Source organism: Scyliorhinus torazame, chromosome 15, assembly GCF_047496885.1.
Source record: "Scyliorhinus torazame isolate Kashiwa2021f chromosome 15, sScyTor2.1, whole genome shotgun sequence".
Classification (NCBI taxonomy): Eukaryota; Metazoa; Chordata; class Chondrichthyes; order Carcharhiniformes; family Scyliorhinidae; genus Scyliorhinus; species Scyliorhinus torazame.
Genome location: NC_092721.1, coordinates 103,064,528 through 103,083,901, shown reverse-complemented (window position 1 = coordinate 103,083,901; position 19,374 = coordinate 103,064,528). Strand labels below are relative to the sequence as shown.

General features: G+C 49.8%; 1 protein-coding gene across 1 annotated transcript in view; it reads left to right on the top strand.

Moving 5' to 3' along the window:
* Positions 1-2,173: 2,173 nt before the first annotated feature.
* The window catches only part of LOC140391726 (coiled-coil domain-containing protein 83-like), a 163,326-nt gene continuing 146,125 nt past the window's right edge, over positions 2,174-19,374 (top strand). Inside the window, exons 1-2 of the mRNA XM_072476498.1 lie at positions 2,174-2,225; positions 7,860-7,955. Coding sequence (XP_072332599.1) covers positions 7,882-7,955 — 74 coding nt within the window. The 5' untranslated portion in view covers positions 2,174-2,225; positions 7,860-7,881. The remainder of the gene's footprint in view (positions 2,226-7,859; positions 7,956-19,374) is intronic.

The window sequence follows — 19,374 nt, the reverse complement described above, 5'->3', positions numbered from 1 at the left end:
AACTTGCACCTACTGGTTTCTGCCTGTGTTGGCTAAATTTCCCTTCAGTCTTTGCCGTTCGCCATTTTAAATCGGGACTTGGCCAACTCAGGTGGCTACAGCGATAGCGGGCGCGATCTCAGCGACTGCGCGGGCCTGGCACACAGCCGTGAAGTGGCCCTTCTTACTGCAGGATTAACAAACGGCAGTGCGGGTCGGGCAGTTTTGGCGGGGGTGCTTCTGCTGACCGCAGAAGTAGCAGCGGGGACCCCCGGGGTGCGCGGATCGGCGCAGGCGTATTGGGAAGGCAGGGCCCCAGCTGAGGAGGTCGTCGGCAGGGTCCGGGAGGGGTAGGAAGGGGTAGAAGGGTGGGCAGCACGGCGAGGGGGGGGTAAGATTGTACATTACGGGATGCGACCATCATGGAGAGCGCCAAGGTTTTCGTCTCCGCCAGTTCGAGCGTGGCCCCTTCCAGTAATCATTCTCGGATGCGGTCCAACGCAATCTCCGTCACGAAGGCATCGCGCATGAGGAGGTTCGCGTGTTCAGCGGTCGTAACGGCCTGACAATCACAGTCCCGGACGAGTGGAATTAGGGCGCGCCAGAAGTCTTCAATGGACTCACCAGGTGGTTGTGAGCGGCTGGCGAGTACATGCCTGGTGAAGAGCGTGTTTGCCTTCTGAGCGTAGTGTTCCTTAAGGAGTTCCATTGCTTTTGTGTAATTCGTGGCATCTTGGATCAACGCTGGAGTTCAGTTGGAGTACAGAACGTTTATCTTCTGAGCTTCCGTTGGCGCAGCGTCCGCAGCGTTGATGTAGGCCTCAAAACATGCTCGCCAGTGAGTAAAGTCATTTCTGGCGTCGGGCGAGTGCGGATCCAGCTGCAGGCGATCGGGTTTGATTCTGATATCCATTCTGTGGAAAAATCTGACTGCAATAAATTGATGCGCAATCAATTGCACAAAAACGTAGATTGGGTACAATTGTGGCTTTATTGCAGTCAGATGCGTGGCCTCTGCTGCAGCTGGCGAAATGGCAGGGCAATGGAGGTCATGCATATTTATACAGTTCTTAGTGGGCGGAGCCAGCCGGCAGGGGCTACCGGCGAACCTGTAGTGCAGATCCTACCTTACATCCCCCAATACAGTGGTTCACCACAGACACTTTATAGCCTTCTGGACTCAACAATAACTTCAGACCATAAACTCTGTCCTCCATTTTGTATCCCCCACCCCACCCCCTCTGCCAGTCTGTATCTTAATCTCATGCCTTGCTTTTAAATAGTGTTGATCTTTATTCTGCTATGAATATCGAACCAATGCTTTGTTAATTTACTACTACCATTACCACTTTCTTTGCCTTTTGTTCCAGGACATTTTTGTCATTTAATTTCCCCATACCCTCTAATCTATCCCTATTTTGTTTTGCTTCATCTGACTGTAGCCCATTTTTCAACATCATAAAAAAATCCATCACATTTCCGCCTCTCTGCAGCTCTGAAGAAGTCATTCTGGACTCAAAAAGTCATATTTTTCCCTTGCATATGCTGCCAGACCGGCTAAGCCCCCCCACCCCAGTATTTTCTGTTTGTATTTCGAAAAGAAAATGCAGAATCGTTTTTAATGATTCTTTACTGCTGTGCTTGGCAACGGGATTCTAAAGGTTATTTTTAATTCATGGAGACTCCAGGGCAATCCTGGAGCATTGGTAGCCCTCACAATTTAACAACCTTCAAATGAAATTTTCGTTCCACTCGTTGAATTTAAAATAAAAAAAGATCCAGATTGCATTCCAAAATGCTTTAGAGGAGAGCAGCTTCTGGTCGGTCCTCTGGGTCGTTGGCGATTTACAACGAATAACGTGGGGAAAAAACCCCAACCCTTTTTCAGGGAGGTTTGTTTAATGACCACTACCCTTGCTTTATAACAGTCACCACCAATGTACAGTGTTGTTTTTTGTTAAAGACTGAACAGCTCTTCCGCCAGGAAGACAGATTTAAGAAACACAAGTTTGTGAACAGGTTTAATTTCCCTCTATCTTGGCTGTTACCCCGCACACACTCTCCTTTGACAACCCAAGGCTTCCAGCACAGGGACTGCGCTCTGCCAATAGCTGGCTGTCAGCTTCTCTTGCTCATTTGATTGGTTGCGATTGTTCAACCAATCCGGGTGCGTCATTGCGTTGCCAATGGTTACGGCAAATCCAAATCCAAACAAGAGGCAAAGTGAAGGTGATTCCTCTGAGCAGGTAGGTGCATTGCTGCTGGGCTCCCTCAGCTGGTGAAAGGTGTTCTTTCCCCATGTATCATCCCAGGACAGATGAACAATGTTCCAAGACTTCACTCGGTTAATTAACTTTGACCTGATAAGAAATGACTTTCCCCTAAGATCCAGTGCATTCTCCTGATCCCCACCACTGAGATAGCACTGGAAACCTTTGCTGTAATGAAAATAGGGAATGCTGGAAATATTCAGCAGGCCTGGCAGCATCTGTGCACAGAGAAACAGGAGTTAACAGGCTGCATTCTGTAGAGGCGGATGATGTTCGTCTGTGATCGTCGGAGTCTCAGTGGTGACTCCGGTGGAGGCTCGGGCGTCTGTGTCTTCGGGAGCGTGGCTTCGATCTCCATGGCAGCTTCGTCACCCCTAGACGGCGCTGGTGGGGAAAACGGCTGACCTGGGAAGGGAGCGCCTGCGGGGGGCGTCGGTGGGTGGGTGTCCCTAGACAGGGGCGGCGGAAGGACCGACCCTCCTGTAAGGTGCTGCAGTGGAGGGGAGGGTGGGACTGGTGGCTGGAATGTGCATGGAGTTCCGGCGGGCGCCAGGTCCCGTAGGGAGACCGTATCTTGTTGACCGTCGGGGTACGCCACGTAGGAGTACTGGGAGTTAGCATGGAGCAGATGGACCCTCTCAACCAACGGGTCCGACTTGTGCGCCCGCACGTGTTTTCGGAGCAGGATGGGTCCGGGTGCTGCCAGCCAGGTCGGGAGCGAGGTCCCAGAGGAGGACTTCCTAGGGAAGACAAGGAGACGTTCGTGAGGTGCCTGATTGGTGGTCGTACAGAGTAGTGACCGGAAGGAGTGGAGGGCATCCGGGAGGACTTCTTGCCAGCGGGAGACTGGGAGGTACCTGGACCGTAGGGCCAGTAGAACGGTCTTCCAGACCATTCCGTTCTCCCTCTCTACCTGTCCATTATCCTGGGGGTTGTAACTGGTCGTCCTGCTCGAGGCGATGCCCTTGCTGAGCAGGAATTGACACAGTTCGTCGCTCATAAAGGAGGACCCCCATCACTATGTATGTAAGCGGGGAACCCGAACAGTGCAAAGATGCTATGGAGGGCCCTGATGACGGTGGTGGCGGTCATGTCGGGGCAGGGGATGGCGAATGGGAACCGGGAGTATTCGTCAATCACGTTCAGGAAGTATGTGTTGCAGTCGGTGGAGGGGAGGGGGCCTTTGAAGTCCATGCTGAGGCGTTCAAAGGGACGGGAAGCCTTTATCAGGTGCGCTCTCTCTGGCCGGTAGAAGTGCAGTTTGCACTCCGTGCAGATTTGGCAGTCCCTGGTGGCCGTCCTGACCTCCTCGATGGAGTAGGGCAGGTTACAGGTCTTGACGAAATGGAAAAAGCGAGTGACCCCCGGGTGGCAGAGGTTCTCGTGGAGGGCTCGGAGGCGGTACATTTGTGCGGCGGCATATGTGCCGCGGGACAGGGTGTGAGTAGGCTCGTTTAGCTTCCCGGGACGATACAAGATCTCGTAGTTGTAGGTGGACAGTTCGATCCTCCACCGCAAGATCTTGTCGTTTTTTATCTTGCCCCGCTGTGCATTATCGAACATGAAAGCAACCGACCGTTGGTCAGTGAGGAGAGTGAATCTCCTGCCGGCTTCTACTATGGCCTGGGCCTCCTTTTCGACTGAGGAGTGGCGGATTTCAAAGCATGGAGGGTGCGGGAGAAGAAGGCCATGGGTCTGCCCGCTTGGTTGAGGGTGGCCGCCAGAGCTACGTCGGACGCATCGCTCTCGACCTGGAAGGGGAGGGACTCGACGATGGCCTGCATCGTGGCCTTTGCAATGTCTGCTTTGATGCCGCTGAAGGCCTGGCGGGCCTCTATCGACAGGGGAAAAGATGTGGATTGGATCAGGGGGCGGGCCTTGTCCGCATAGTTGTGGACCCACTGGGTGTAGTAGCTAAAAAACTTTGGCAGCGTTTCAGGGCCTTGGAGCAGTGAGGGAGGGAGGATTCCATAAGGGGGCGCATGCGTTCAGGGTCGGGGCCCATAACTCCATTTCAAACTACGTAGCCGAGAATGGCTAGACGGTCGGTGCTAAACACGCATTTATCCTTATTGTATGTTAGGTTAAGGATTTTACTGGTCTGGAGAAATTTTCGGAGGTTGGTGTCGTTGGTCCTGCTGGTCATGGCTGCAGATGGTGACATTATCGAGATACGGGAATGTTACCCGTAAACCGTACCGGTCAACCATTCGGTCCATCTCGCGCTGGAAGACCGAGACCCCGTTGGTGACACCAAAGGGAACCCTTAGGAAGTGATAGAGCCGCCCGTCTGTCTCGAAGGCAGTGTATTTGCGGTCACTGGTGCGGATGGGGAGCTGGTGGTAGGCGGACTTGAGATCCACCGTTCAGAAGACCTTATAATGCGCGATCCTGTTTACCAGGTCGGATATGCGTCCAGCTGCGTAAACCTGTTGATGGTCTGATTGTAGTCGATGCTTCTCCCCGGTCTTTACCACCACTACTTGAGCTCTCCAGGGGCTGTTACTGGCTTCAATGACCCCTTCCCTCAGTAGCCTTTGGACCTCTGACCTGATAAAGATCCGGTCCTGAGCACTGTCGCGTCTGCTCCTGGTGGCGACGGGTTTGCAAACAGGGAAGGTGGGTCGACCTTAAGGGTCGCGAGGCTGCAGACAGTAAGGGGGGGTATAGGGCCACCGAATTGGAAGGTCAGACTTTGAGGGTTACACTGGAAGTTTAAACCCAGGAGTGTGGCCGCGCAGAGGTGGGGAAGGACGTAGAGACGGAAATTTTTGAACTCCCTTCCCTGGACTGTGAGGTTTGCTACACAAAACCTCTTTATCTCCACCGAGTGGGAACTGGAGGCCAGTAAGATTTTTTGATTAACAGGGTGGATGAGGAGGGAACAGCGCCTTACCGTGTTGGGGTGTATGTAGCTCTCCATGCTCCCAGAGTCGATTAGGCAGGACTCCTCGTGCCCGTTGATGAAAACGGTCTTCGTAGCGGTTGAGAGTGTTCGAGGTCGAGACTGATCCAGGGTCACCGAGGTCAATCGCAGTAGTTGAGAGTTCTGTTCGGGCAGTGTGTGGTCGGCCGAGCTGGGGTCCTGGGAGTTCATCCAAGATGGCGTCTCCCATTGGTTGCACATGGCCGGGGGTGCACAAAATGGTCGCGCCCATCCCTCCAATGTGGCGCCCGCAGAACAAGATGGCGGTGCCCGGGGTCCGCACGTGGCCCTGGGATATGGAGGTGGCGGCGACTGCTGGTCGCATGGGGCCCGTGGAGAAGTTTGCGGTTGCGGTCCGCATTCGCCGCTGGAGACTGCGGCCACCGCTCGGGCCTGACATACCCCCACAAAATGGCCCTTTTTGCCACATCCCTTGCAGGTGGATGCGCGGGCCGGGCAGCGCTGGCAGCCTGCCCGCAAAAGTAGCAGCGGGGCCCCTCGGGGTTGCCGGGCCGCCTTGCAGCACAGGCCTGTGGGGGAACGGGGGAAGTCTCGGGGTCGGCCGCGGTGGTGTTCCACGCTGCCCAGGGGGCTGCCGCGCGGTCGGGAACGTAGGCGCGGGCGTTCCTGGAGGCCACGTCCAGGTATGAATTAGTCTCCCTTCAGTCCGGATGAAATGATCAATCGAACACCAGGTTACTTCACCAAACGAACGTTTATTCACGGCCGGGACCTCACCACTGTACTTCAGAGAGTCTACAGTAGCAAGCCAAAATTAATACAGCAGACAGTTACTTATATATAATTAAATGACTATGTTTCCTTCCTAAGGACAGCCCCCTTAGAGGAGGCCTGAGAATTACAGCATTCTGTTGCTCTCAGCTAAAATATAGTTATCTGTAGAATTAGAAACGATTCCCAAGGCCGTGTCTTATTACTGCAAACTGTCTAGCGCAAAAGCATAAGCGATTACAAAAAGCCTTGACATTCCATTAGACTAAACGCTCTGTTTGACATTTCATTTTCCCATCAAGCTCTATTCTAGCTTTAGACTAAAAGCTCTGTTTGACATTCTATAGCTTGAGCCATATTCTCACAGGGAGCCTGCAAGGGCCCGTGCCTCCCTGAGACCCAGGGTGTCCTCTAACAGGCGCTGGCGGATTTGTGGCGAAAGCATACCTGCCACGAAAGCGTCCCGGACTAAGTGTTCCGTGTGTTCGCTCACCGAAACTTGCGGGCAGCCGCAGCTTCTTCCCAGCACCAGGAGTGCGTGGTAGAATTCCTCCAGTGATTCCCCAGGGGTTTGTCGCCTTGCTGCAAGCAGGTGCCGGGCGTAGACCTGCTTTACTGGGCGAATATAGTGTCCTTTTAGCAGCTCAATTGCTGCATCGAAGTCTTCCGCTTCCTCGATGAGGGTTTAAATCTCCGGGCTCACCCTTGAGTGCAGGACGTGCAGTTTCTGCTCTCCCATGGGTGTGTTTTCGGCCGTCTCGAGATACACTTTAAAGCACGCCAGCCAGAGCTTAAAGATTGCCGCTGAGTTCGCCGTGTGGGGCTAAGTTGCAGCACTCCGGCTTGATTCGGAGCTCCATCCTTTCTTCTTAAAATTCTAGCTTATTAAATTGATGCACGATCAATGACCACTAAAGCGAGGTTGTAGTTCAACTGAAGGCTTTAATAAGCTAGATGTTTCCCCAGCAGCTCAGGTACAGAATGAGGGCTGCTGGGGCGGTACGGGTTCTTATACCCCGCCTATCAGGGCGGAGCTATTATACACTCTAGCCAATAGAAAGCATACAGTTTCCACCAATGGTGCTTTAGCCTATCAGGTACCGTAATACCTATAATACCACAGGTCAGTAGGAAATACATTAAGGTAACATGCTCACAAGCCCATCAAGTTCACATATTCCAGTCTTAGATCAAAAGTTCTGACACGTCCCCTGGTCACTATCTCCTTATCTGTGCATTGACTTAGTCTTCCAATGGGGCAGTATGTGGATGACCTCTATTCCTCTGTATTCACCTGCGCCTTCATATTATGTGTCAGTGTGACCTCGATGAAAGAAAGTAGTGTATTAGTTGTAGCCTAAATGATGTTTTGAAGATGTGCATGTCAGGGGTTGATAGTGTGTCAAACATGGCACAGGTATGAGGAGTTGAGGGAAACAATGGTGTGGACAGGTGCAGAGTGACAGATGCATTTGGAGTGAAGTGTGCTGTAGTGATTGGAGGAGAGTGATGGGGAGGGGAGGGTTGTGAACAACATTCCCTTCAAGCTGTTTAACTGCTGAGGAACCCAAAGGTTTCCACACAGGCTGCGGACAAGTCAGCCCTTTAATTTGAAAGGGACACACACTGAAGCAAATCACCAGCACACTGCAAAACAAATTAGAGGATACATTGGGTATGAGTGAAAACAATAAAGACTTTCATTAATGCATGCTGGGGGTAAAGATAGTTCAGGGCTCAGCAGAAAGTAATGACAAATCTAAATGACAAATCAGAATTGTATCCTGGATGGAAGAAAGCAAACAATTAGCAGAAGAAATTCAGATGAAGGGAAGGGTGGGTAAGGCATATACTTCTATAATTGTAGACTTGTACTCCGATACTTCTGGGCATTGTTATATGGAAAAAAATTACAATTGACCTAATTACTTTGAAAAAAATATTTATTACAGTAACTACCATTTTGACTTGAAAATGGCAAAGAAGAAGAGAGACCTCAAAGGAAGTGAGGATAAAGTGACTTTGGCAGAAGCTTTTCTGCAATTTCGGTAAGTTTGAATATATTTGGGATGATCATGTTATTTTAATTTGTGGCAGATTTTTTTTTGAACTAGTCTTCCTTCCTGATTTTTTTAATGCCATTTAATTTATTTTTGTTTCTTCTTGCCATGCAATGTTCCTAACTGGACTAAGGTATGTGGATGAACTCTGTGCCTGTCTCCTGTCCCTCCCTCAGTCGGTTATTGGCTTCATACAATGTGTATAAATAGGTAAGGCATTCAGACCATGCATCGTAGAATCTCTACAATGCCTAAGAAGGTCATTTGGCCCATCGAGTCTGTACCGACCCTCCAAAAGAACACCCTACCTCGGCCCACTCCCCTGCCCTATCTCCATAACTCCACTTAACCTTAGGGGCAATTGATCATGGCCAATCCACCTAACCTGCTCATCTTTGGACTTTGGGAGGAAATCGGAGCACCCGGAGGAAACCCACGCAGACACGGGAGAAACATGAAATCTCCACACAGTCACTCGAGGTCAGAATTGAACCCGGGTTTCTGGCGCTGTGAAGTAGCAGTGCTAGCCACTGTGTCATGGTACTGTAGGTCTCAGGTTTCCTCATGTGAGTCCAGCTAGAGGCTTGCCAGTGTATTATTAGCCTCATCATTACGGTTAGCTAATAAAAAACTGACCAGGGTTCTTGCTCCTGATTACTCTTTTGCTGGAAATATACATGTTGGCTAAAGATAGCTATGGTGCCCCTCTTCGCTTGATTGCCTGGCAGCATTCACTGTTTCACATAAATTTCAGCTATTTTTAAGAGGGCAATTAGTGAATGCAACTGTACCTCAGCAAGATTATTAACACCTTTAAGAAAGAAATTTTGCAGTTACCCAATCTTCAATGCAGGCTTTTTACATTACCATAAACTCCATGGCTGGGATTCTCCGAAATCCCGGCCAAGTGTTGATGCCGGCGTCAAAACCGACGTGAGCGACTCTGGCGTCAACAGGCCTCCAGGCCCAGGCATTCACCCCATCCTAGAGGGCTAGTACGCACGGCCGGTGCGGGTCCGTGCATGCGCGCCAAGGCCGGTCCGCGCATGTGCGTGGGTTGCCGTCTCCGTGCCGGCCCCCGGGCGGAGCCCTACAGGGGCCCGGCACGAGGAACATAGCCCCCCCCCCCCGAATTAGCCCGCCCACTGATACGGTAGGCCCCGATCGCGGGCCTGGCCACCATGGAGGCCCCCCCGGAGTTGGATCCCCCTGTCCCCCCACCAGGGCGGCCCCCGGAGCCAGAACTCCGAGGTCCTGCCGAGTAGGACCAAACGTAACTCACGGCGGCGGGACACGGCTGAACTCAGCCCGTCGAGGAGCGGAGAATTGCCAGCGGGCCTGCTTTTAACGCCCCCCGATCGGTGCAGCGGCGACCCCGTGGGCATGCTTGCCGCTGATTCTCCGGTTGCCGGAGAATCGGCGGCCCGGCGTCGGAGCGGCATGGCGCGATTCCCGCCCCTTCCCGGCGACTCTCCAACCCGGCGCGGGATCGGAGAATCTCGGCCCATGAGTCTATCTTCCATTTTAATTTTTGGTATGGCACCTTGTTGAATCACTTTGGGAAACTCAAGTTTACAATATTTAATGACTCCCATGAATCTAACCTTACTATTTGCATCCTCAAAAAACTCAAATACATTTGTCAAACATGACATTAAGACCATATTAAACCATGCTGACATTAAAAAAATTATTTTGCAGGACGTGGGCGTCGCTGGTTAGGCCAGCATTTTTATTGCCCATCCCTAATTGACCTTGAGAGGGTAGTGGAGAGCTGCCTTCTTAAATCGCTGCAGTCCATGTGGGGTAGGTACACCCACAGTGCTGTTAGGGAGGGATTTCCAATTTTGACTGAACAAGAGTGAAGGAAAGCAGATATAGTTCCAAGACAGGATGGTGTGTAGCTTGGAAAGGAACTTGTTGAAAGTGTTGGATGAAGTGCCAATCAAGTGGGCTGCTTTGTTCTGGATGGTGTCAAGCCTGCTGAATGTTACTGAAGCTGTACTCATCCAGGGAAGTGGAGAGTATTCCATCGCATTTAATTTGAGTCTTGTAGATGATGGACATGCTTTTGGGAAGTCAAGTGGTGAGTTACATTCTGCAGAATACCCAGCTTCTGACCTGTTCTTGTAGCCGAAGTATTTATATGGCTTGACTAGTTAAGTTTCTGGTCAGTAGTAACTCCAGGATATCGATAATGGGGAATACTTCGGCTGATCATACTATGATTTTCGAAGTGCATTGCTAAGTGCATTTCATTAATAATAGATTCCAGCACTTTCCCTAAGACTGATGCCAGGTTAACGGGCCTCTAGTTCTGTTCTCTCTCCCTCATTTCTTAACTGATAGTGTTACATTTGTTTTGTAAGGGCCACGAAGAATCCAGCACGAGTTTAAAGTAATAACATTTATTTACAATAATATATATACCCTTGCTGCACACTCCTTCCTGCTGGTTCCAAACTGGCCAACTTTATTTATACATGGAGTTTACTAATGGTTTCTCCGCCCCCCTCATTGGGGAAGCTCATACTCCCACAGGATTGTGGGATTGTCATTAGTCCCCAGCCAATGGTAAGCAGGCAGGTTATAACAATTTATTAACTTGCAATCCACTAGAACTATTTTTGAATCTATGGAATTTTGGGAAAATCATAACCAGAACATCCAATACCTTTGCAGCTACTTTTTTTAGCATCTTCGGATGCAGGTCATCAGCTCTGGAGATTAGTCTGCTTTTACCCTCTATGTTTCTCAAATACCTTTTCTCTAACGATATTAATGAGTTTAAGTTCATCATTCTTAGCTCCTTGGTTACCCCCTTGTAATGACCTCCAGTTGGCATTATTGATTGGCCAATTGGAGTATGAGCTCCCTCAATGATAGCTCATTGAGGGGGCCCATATAAGCACCTGTGTAGGCTTTGTGAACCAGTCTTAAGTTGACTGGAATGCTAGCAGCACTGTTTGGAGCTGCTCTTGTATATAAGTTATTGCAAATAAATACTGGTGTAGTGACGGTACCCCTGCCTCCTGTGGATTATTACACCCCTATTTCTTATTTAATTTGTGTCATTTACTGTATGGATAATCACAAATTATCTGTTCAATATCTCTTCCATTTTTTCATGATAATTTCTCCACTCTGCCTCAAAGGGACCAACACTTATTTCAGCTATTCTCCTTTTTCTATACCTATAAAAACTCTTAGTGTTTTTATAGATTGCTGGTGAGTTTACCCATTCTATTTATTTCCTTTTTATCAACTTTTTCATTACCCTTTTCTGTGTTTCAAAAACACTCCAAATCCTCAGGGTGACTATTTGCTTAGTTGGTGGTTGTGGAATGTACTTTTGTTGAAAATTTTGAATTATTTCTGTAAACATTTCCCACAGTTTATTTACCGTCATACCTTTTAGTCTATTTATTCAATCAACCTTAGCCAGATCCCCCTTCATACATATGGAAATGGCTTTGTTTAAGTTTAAGATTTCTGCTTGGGACTGGGGTATGTCACTTTCAAACTTGATATGGAATTCATAAATTAAAACTTTAGCAGGTCAAGCAACTTCTGCAGCGATAAACAGAGTTAATGTTTCAGCTTGATAACCTTTCCTCAGAACTTTCTGGTGAAAGATCATCAATCTGAAATCTTAACTCTGTTTCTCTTCACAGATACTGCTGCCTGACAATTTTCAAGAAGTTTTTTTCCTCTTATTTCTGCCATCGACATTTTTCCTTTGTAATATGAAATTCAATTGTATTATGATCAATTTTTCCCAGAGGACAGTTTACTATGAGATTACTAATTAACCCTGCCTCACTGCAGCATATTAGATCTAAGATCGCTTTATCCATAATTAGTTGAACAACATATTGTTCCAAGGCATTGTCATGAAAGCATTCTACCATCTCCACTTCCAGACTATCTTTGCTAATTTATTTTGCCCAGTCTGTACAAATCTGGAAGTACCCATGAATATTACATTAGCTTTGTTTTAAGCTCCAATTATTTACTTATTATTACATAAGATATACGGCACAGAACCTGGCTGTTTGGCCCAACTAATCCACACCAGTGTTTCTGTTCCAGTCATGCTGTTTCTTGTCTTTCCTCATCTAAATCTATTAGAGTGACCCTCTATTCTCCCTCATATGCTTATCTTGCTTCCCCTTAAATGCACCTATACTATTTGCTTCAATCATTCCTTGCGGTAGCAAGTGTCACATTCTCACCACTCTTTTTGGTGAAGAATCTTCTGAATTCCCTATTAACTTGTTCATGCCTTCTCATATTAATGGCCTCTAGTTATGCTCTTCCCTGAGAGAAGAACAATTTTCTCTCTATCAAAACCTCTTTCATAATTTTAAATATCTTTATTCGGTCACCCTTCAGCCTTCTGTCTATGGGCCTATAAACAAGCTCTGTCTATGGGCCTATAAACTACTCCCACCAACATTTTCTGACTTGTATTATTCTTAATCTCCATCCATAGGGGCTGGTTTAGCAAGTGGGCTAAACAGCTGGCTTGTAATGCAGAACAAGGCCAGCAGCGCGGGTTCAATTCCCGTACCAGCCTCCCCGAACAGGCGCCGGAATGTGGCGACTAGGGGGTTTTCACAGTAACTTCATTGAAGCCGACTTGTGACAATAAGCGATTATTATTATTATACCGATTCCCCTTACCTTCTGATCCAAGGTCTTTCGTCACTTATGTCCTTTGTCATCCATTATGATCAGAACCATCACTTCTCCCCTTCCATTCTCTCTGTATTTTGAAAATATTGTGCACCTTGAAATATTTATTTCCTAACCCTGGTCACCTTGTAACCATGTCTCTGTATTGGCGATTATATCTAAACCATTCATCTCTATATTTGTGCAATCTTTCTGTTTGATAGGAATACCACCACCCACAAATTCCCCTCCAAGTTGCACACGTTCTTTTTTTTTAAAAACATTTTATTGAGGTGTTTATGGTTTTACAACAACAACAAAATAAACAATGTACATGAATTTATAAACATAGTGCAAAAGCCGTCTTCCTCCCTTACAGGTCCTAACTTTACTAACCCCCTACTCTAAACTTATCTAACCCCTAGCCCCCCCCCCCCCCCCCACTTCTGCTGACGGTTAATTTTCCACAAAGAAGTCGACGAACGGCTGCCACCTCCGGGCGAACCCGAACATTGACCCTCCCCGAAGCGAACTTGATTTTCTCCAGACAGAGAAAGCTAGCCATGTCAGTTAGCCAGGCCACCATCGTCGGGGGCTTTGGGTCCCTCCAAGCTAATAGAATCCGTCTCCGGGCTACCAGGGAAGCAAAGGCTAGAACGTCTGCCTCTTTCTCCTCCTGGATTCCCGGATCTTCCGACACACTGAAAATCACCACCTCTGGACTCGGTGCCACCCTTGTTTTTAACACCTTGGACATGACATCCGCAAACCCCTGCCAAAATCCCTTGAGCTTCGGGCATACCCAGAACATATGGACATGGTTCATTGACCCTCCCGCACACCTTGCGCACCTCTCTTCTACCCCGAAGAACCTGCTCATCCGGGCCACTGTCATGTGGGCCCGGTGCACGACTTTAAATTGTATCAGGCTAAGCCTGGCACATGTGGCAGACCCGTTGACTCTACTCAACGCGTCCGCCCAGAGAGCATCCTCTATCTCTCCTCCTAACTCCTCGTCCCACTTGCGTTTCAACTCCTCGGTCTGCGTCTCCTCTGACCTCTTGAGTTCCTTGTAAATGTCAGAAACCCTCCCTTTTCCCATCCACACTCCAGAAACTACCCTGTCCCATATCCCCCTTGGTGGTAGGAGCGGGAAGGTTGAGACCTGCCTGCGTAGGAAGTCCCGTGCCTGCAGGTACCTAAATTTATTTCCAATCCAAATTTCTCCTCCAGCTCCCTTAGGCTAGAAAAGCTCCCCTCTATAAACATACCCCCCATCCTCTCAATCCCTGCTCTCTGCCGTCTCCGAAACCCCCTATCCATCCTTCCCAGGGTAAACCGGTGATTATTACAGATTGGAGAACACACTGATGCTCCCTCCGCCCCCACATGCCTCCTCCATTGCCCCCAGACCGTCAGGGCCGCCACCACCACAGGGCTGGTGGAGTACCGTGCCGGTACCAACGCCCCCAAACTGATGCCCTTGCACGAAGCCGCCTCCACACATTCCCACATCGACCCTCCCTCCACCACCCACTTCCTGATCATGGCTACATTCGCCGCCCAATAATAGTTGCTAAAGTTCGGCAGCACGAGCCCCCCCCCCCCCCCCCCCCCCCCCCCCCCCGGGCTCCGCTCAAGCATCCCCTTTTTTACTCGCGGGGTCTTAACCGCCCATACTAAGCCAGTGATTATCTTATTGACCCGTTTAAAAAAGGACCGTGGAATAAAGATGGGGAGACATTGAAACACAAACAGGAATCTCGGGAGGACCGTCATTTTCACTGTCTGCACCCTCCCAGCTAGTGACAACGGGAGCGCGTCCCACCTCCGAAAATCGTCCTTCATTTGGTCTACTAATTGGGCAAAATTTAACTTGTGTAGCCGTTCCCATTCCCTGGCCACCTGGATACCTAGGTGCCAAAAGCTTCCCCCTACCATCCTAAACGGCAGTTCCCCCGATCGCCTCTCCTGCCCCCTCGCCTGGACCGTGAACATCTCACTTTTCCCCATATTTAGTTTATACCCCGAAAACTGGCCAAATTCCCCCAGAATCCTCATAATTTCTTCCATGCCCTCCAGTGGGTCCGATACATACAGGAGCAGGTTGTCTGCGTAAAGTGAGACCAGCCCCTTCCAGCCCCTTGAAGCTCTCAGCGCAATTGCCAGCGGCTCTATGGCTAACGCGAACAACAGTGGGGAGAGGGGGCATCCCTGTCTCGTCCCCCGATGCAGCCTGAAAGAGTCCGATATTGTCCTATTCGTCCGTACGCTCGCGACAGGAGCCTGATACAACAACCTGACCCAGTCAATAAAGTCCCGCCCAAATCCAAACCGCCCAGTACCTCCCACAGATATTCCCATTCCACCTGATCAAAAGCCTTCTCTGCGTCCATTGCGACCACTACCTCCACATCCCTATCTTCTGGAGGCATCATGAGCACATTGTTACCTTGTTACATTGGCCATCAACTGCCTACCCACTAACTGCCTACCCTTAACAAACCCCATCTGGTCCTCCCCAATCACATCCAGAACTCAGTCTTCAATCCTAGAGGGCATGATTTTGGCCAGCAGTTTGGCATCCACATTCAATAGGGATATCGGCCTGTAGGACCCACATAGCTCCGGATCCTTGTCCCGCTTCAGGATCAATGAGATCTTGGTCTGTGACATCGTCGGGGGAAGCACCCCATGCTCCCTTGCCTCATTGAATGTCCTCATCAACAGCGGCCCCAATATCCTAGAGAACCTTTTATAAAACTCCACTGGGTACCCGTCCGGCCCTGGGGATTTACCTGACTGCATGGTCTTCAGACACTCTGCTATCTCTTTCAACCCGATCGGGGCCCCCAGCCCTTCTGCCAACCCCCCGTCCACCTTCGGGAAATTTAGCCCCCCTAAAAAGTGCCTCACCCCATCCGGTCCCTCTGGGGGTCCCGACCCATACAGCTGACTGTAAAACTCATTGAACGTCTTATTCACCCCTGCTGAGTCTCCAACCAGGTTCCCACCCACGTCCTTTCCTTTCCCTATCTCCCTGGCTGCCACCCTCTTTCTAAGCTGCTGCGCAAGCATTCTGCTGGCCTTCTCCCCATGCTCATAGGTCGCCCCCCTCGCCTTTCTCAGCTGCTCTACTGCCCTCCCTGTAGTTAACAAGCCAAACTCCGCCTGTAGCCTCCGTCATTCCCTTAAAACTCTGCCTATGGGGTCTCCGCATACCTCCTGTCGACCTGCAATACCTCCTTTATCAGTCAGTCCATCTCTGCTCTGTCTGCCTTCTCCTTATGGGCCCGTACCGAGATCAGCTCCCCTCTAACCACCGCCTTCAATGCCTCCCAGAACACCGCCGCCGAAACTTCACCCGTGTCGTTGACTTCCAGGTAGTTCTGAATACATTCCCTCAGCCGCCTGCACACCTCTTCGTCAGCTAAAAGCCCCATGTCCAGCCTCCAGTGCGGGTGCTGGCTACTCTCCCTGCTAAACTGTAGGTCAACCCAGTGAGGGGTATGATGTGAGATTGTGATCACTGAATACCCCGTGTCCACTACCCCCGTCAGTAGAGCCCTATTCAAAATAAAATAATCAATCCGGGAGTACACTTTATGCACGTGTGAGTAGAAGGAGCACTCCTTCACTGTCGGCTGTCCAAATCTCCATGTGTCCACCCCCCCCCCCCACCCCCCCCCCCCCCCCCCCCCCCCCCCCCATCTGCTCCACAAACCCCTTTAGCTCCTTTGCCATTGCTAGCACCCTGCCTGTCTTTGAGCTCAACCGGTCTAACCCAGGGTCAATAACTGTGTTAAAGTCCCATCCCATGACCAACTTATGCGAATCCAGGTCCGGGATCTTCCCCAGCACCCTCTTTATAAATTCCACATCATCCCAATTTGGGGCGTATACATTTACTAGTACCACCTGCAATCCCTCCAGTTTCCCACTGACCATAATGTACCGGCCTCCCACATCCACAACTATTCTTCCCGCCTCAAATACCACTCGCTTATTAATCAGGATCACGACTCTTCTGGTCTTCGAGTCCAGCCCCGAGTGAAAAACCTGTCCGACCCATCCCTTCCTTAATCTGATCTGATCTGCTACTCTAAGGTGCGTCTCCTGTAGCATTAGCACGTCCGCCTTCAGTCCTCTCAAATGCGCGAACACGCATTGCATGTGATCAGCCTAGTTGGGGGGCTCATCGCCCCCCCCCCCTCCCTTCGCCGATCAGTCATCACCTTTCTTGGGCCAGTCTCCAGCCCGCGCCCCACGCATCCGCCGGCCCGCCCCCAGGCAGCTTCCTTTCTGTCCCACAGCAAAAATCCCTCCCCCTCAGCAGAACATTTCCCCCCTCTAGTAACAGCACTGTGTAAACCAACCCCTTCAACAAGCATAACATCTGCTCACCCCCCACTGCGCTTCCGTGAGCTAGCCCGCCCAGCTAGCTTGGTGACCCCCGCCCATGTCGCCAGACATTCTCCCACCTATTGTTCCCTCCCCCCCGCTCGAACACACATATTCAAAAGAAAAGCAGTCCCAACACAATTGCCCTAATAAAGGGGGAAAAAAATCACGATAAACAAAGAAAAGATCAAACAGAAGATCCAGCATCTAACAAACACACCTCCATCGCCCATCAGTGGAAATGTAAACTTAAACTCACGCAGCTCTGCAACAGGTATCAAATCAATACAGAAGGCATTACAAATAGCGTCCCAAAAAAAAGAAAAACAAGAAACTTTTTTAAAGTGAGCGCTGCAGCAAAGTTCAAAGTCCTCAGTCCAACACCAGTCCTTTCCTTCCAGCGAAGTCCATCGCTTCCTCGGGTGACTCAAAATAAAAATGTTGCTCCTCATACGTGACCCAGAGACGGGCCGGATACATCAGTCCAAACGTCACCTTGTTTTAAAAAAGGGTCGCCTTTATCTGATTGAACCCCGCTCTTCTCCTGGCCACCTCTGCACTCAGATCCTGATAGATCCGCAGGATACTGTTCACCCATTTACAACTCCATGTCTGCCTGGCCCACTGTAAAATACACTCCTTGCCCAAGTACCTGTGGAACCTCACCACCATTTCCCTCGGGGGGGTCCCCCACTCGCGGCTTCCTCGCGAGTGCTCTGTGAGCCCTGTCCGACTCCAAGGCTCGGGAGAACGTCCCATCCCCCAGTAACTTCTCGAACATGCCCGCTATGTATGCCCCAGCGTCCGCTCCTTCGGACCCCTCCAGGAGACTGACGATTCTCAAGTTCTGCCGGCGGGTCCTATTTTCTAGGTCTTCCACCTTCTCTAGGAGCCTCTTCTACTGGTCTCTCAGCATCCCCACCTCCAACTCCACCACAGTGTGATGTTCCTCCTGCTGAGCCAGCGCCTTCTCCACTTTCTGGGTCGCCCGATCTTGAGCATCCAGTCTAAGTTCCAGCCGCGCAATCGATTCCTTAATCGCATTTCTGTTTCTGCTTGGCGAAGCCCTCCTTATGAAATGCATCAGCTGCTCCGTCGACTGCTGGGTCGACAAGCCAGGACCCCGGTCGTCCGCCATGCTTTCTCCCGCTGCAGCCTCAGCCCAAGCCTTCTCTGTTTGCCTATTTCTTCCTTTGCGAGCACTTCTGGTCCACCTCTCCATGCACTGATGTAGGATTCCTCTTCACAATTGCCTCCACCATCAATTTTCCAAATCAAATCCGACAAAAAAATCGGGGGGAAAGGTCCACAGGTCCGACCCGAGCAGGAGCCACCAAATGTGCGACCTACTCCTTCATAGCCGCAACTGGAAGTCATCCTTTTTCATAATTTTAAATATCTTTATTCGGTCACCCTTCAGCCTGCTGTCTATGGGCCTATAAACGAGCTCTGTCTATGGGCCTATAAACTACTCCCACCAACATTTTCTGACTTGGATTATTCTTAATCTCCATCCATACCGATTCCACTTATCTTCTGGTCCAAGGTCCTTCGTCACTTATGTCCTTATGTCATCCATTATGATCAGAACTACCACTTCTCCCCTTCCATTCTCTCTGTCTTTTGAAAATATTGTGCACCTTGGAATATTTATTTCCTAACCCTGGTCACCTTGTAACCATATCTCTCTGTATTGGCGATTATATCTAAACCATTCATCTCTATATTTGTGCAATATTTCTGTTTGGTAGGAACACGACCACCCACAAATTCCCCTCCAAGTTGCACATGTTCTTGAGTTGGAAATATATTGCCAATCCTTCACTGTGGCCGTATCAAAATCCTGGAACTCCCTCCTCAGAGTGAATGTACCTCTGCTACCTGGACCACAGCAGTTCATAAAGGCAGCTCACCAGCACTTGCGCAAGGGAATTAGGATGGGCAATAAATGCTGCCCTGCCAGCAATACTCACTTCCCAAGAATTTTTTTTACAAGACCATCACTGAGTAGCAATTAAAATCGCCCAAGGAATCTTTACTTTGTACCATGATCACATAGTCAGAGCTGATATATAGAAATGATTACTATCTGACCAGCAGTGATTTTCCATGAATTCGCCAATTCGTGTCCAGAGGGTGCATTTGCCATCTATTTTAGGGACAGAGAAAAGTATCTCTAACTGGGCCAGCTGTGGCTACATAATTGGGGAGGCTTCAAAGTCTGCTGGTGTGCTTGCCTCCTGGTCTGTTGCTTGGAGGCAGCCTCCAAGGAGCAGGCCTATTACCTTGCTGCAGAGGACCTGGAGAGTGACTGGAAAATTGTAGTCAA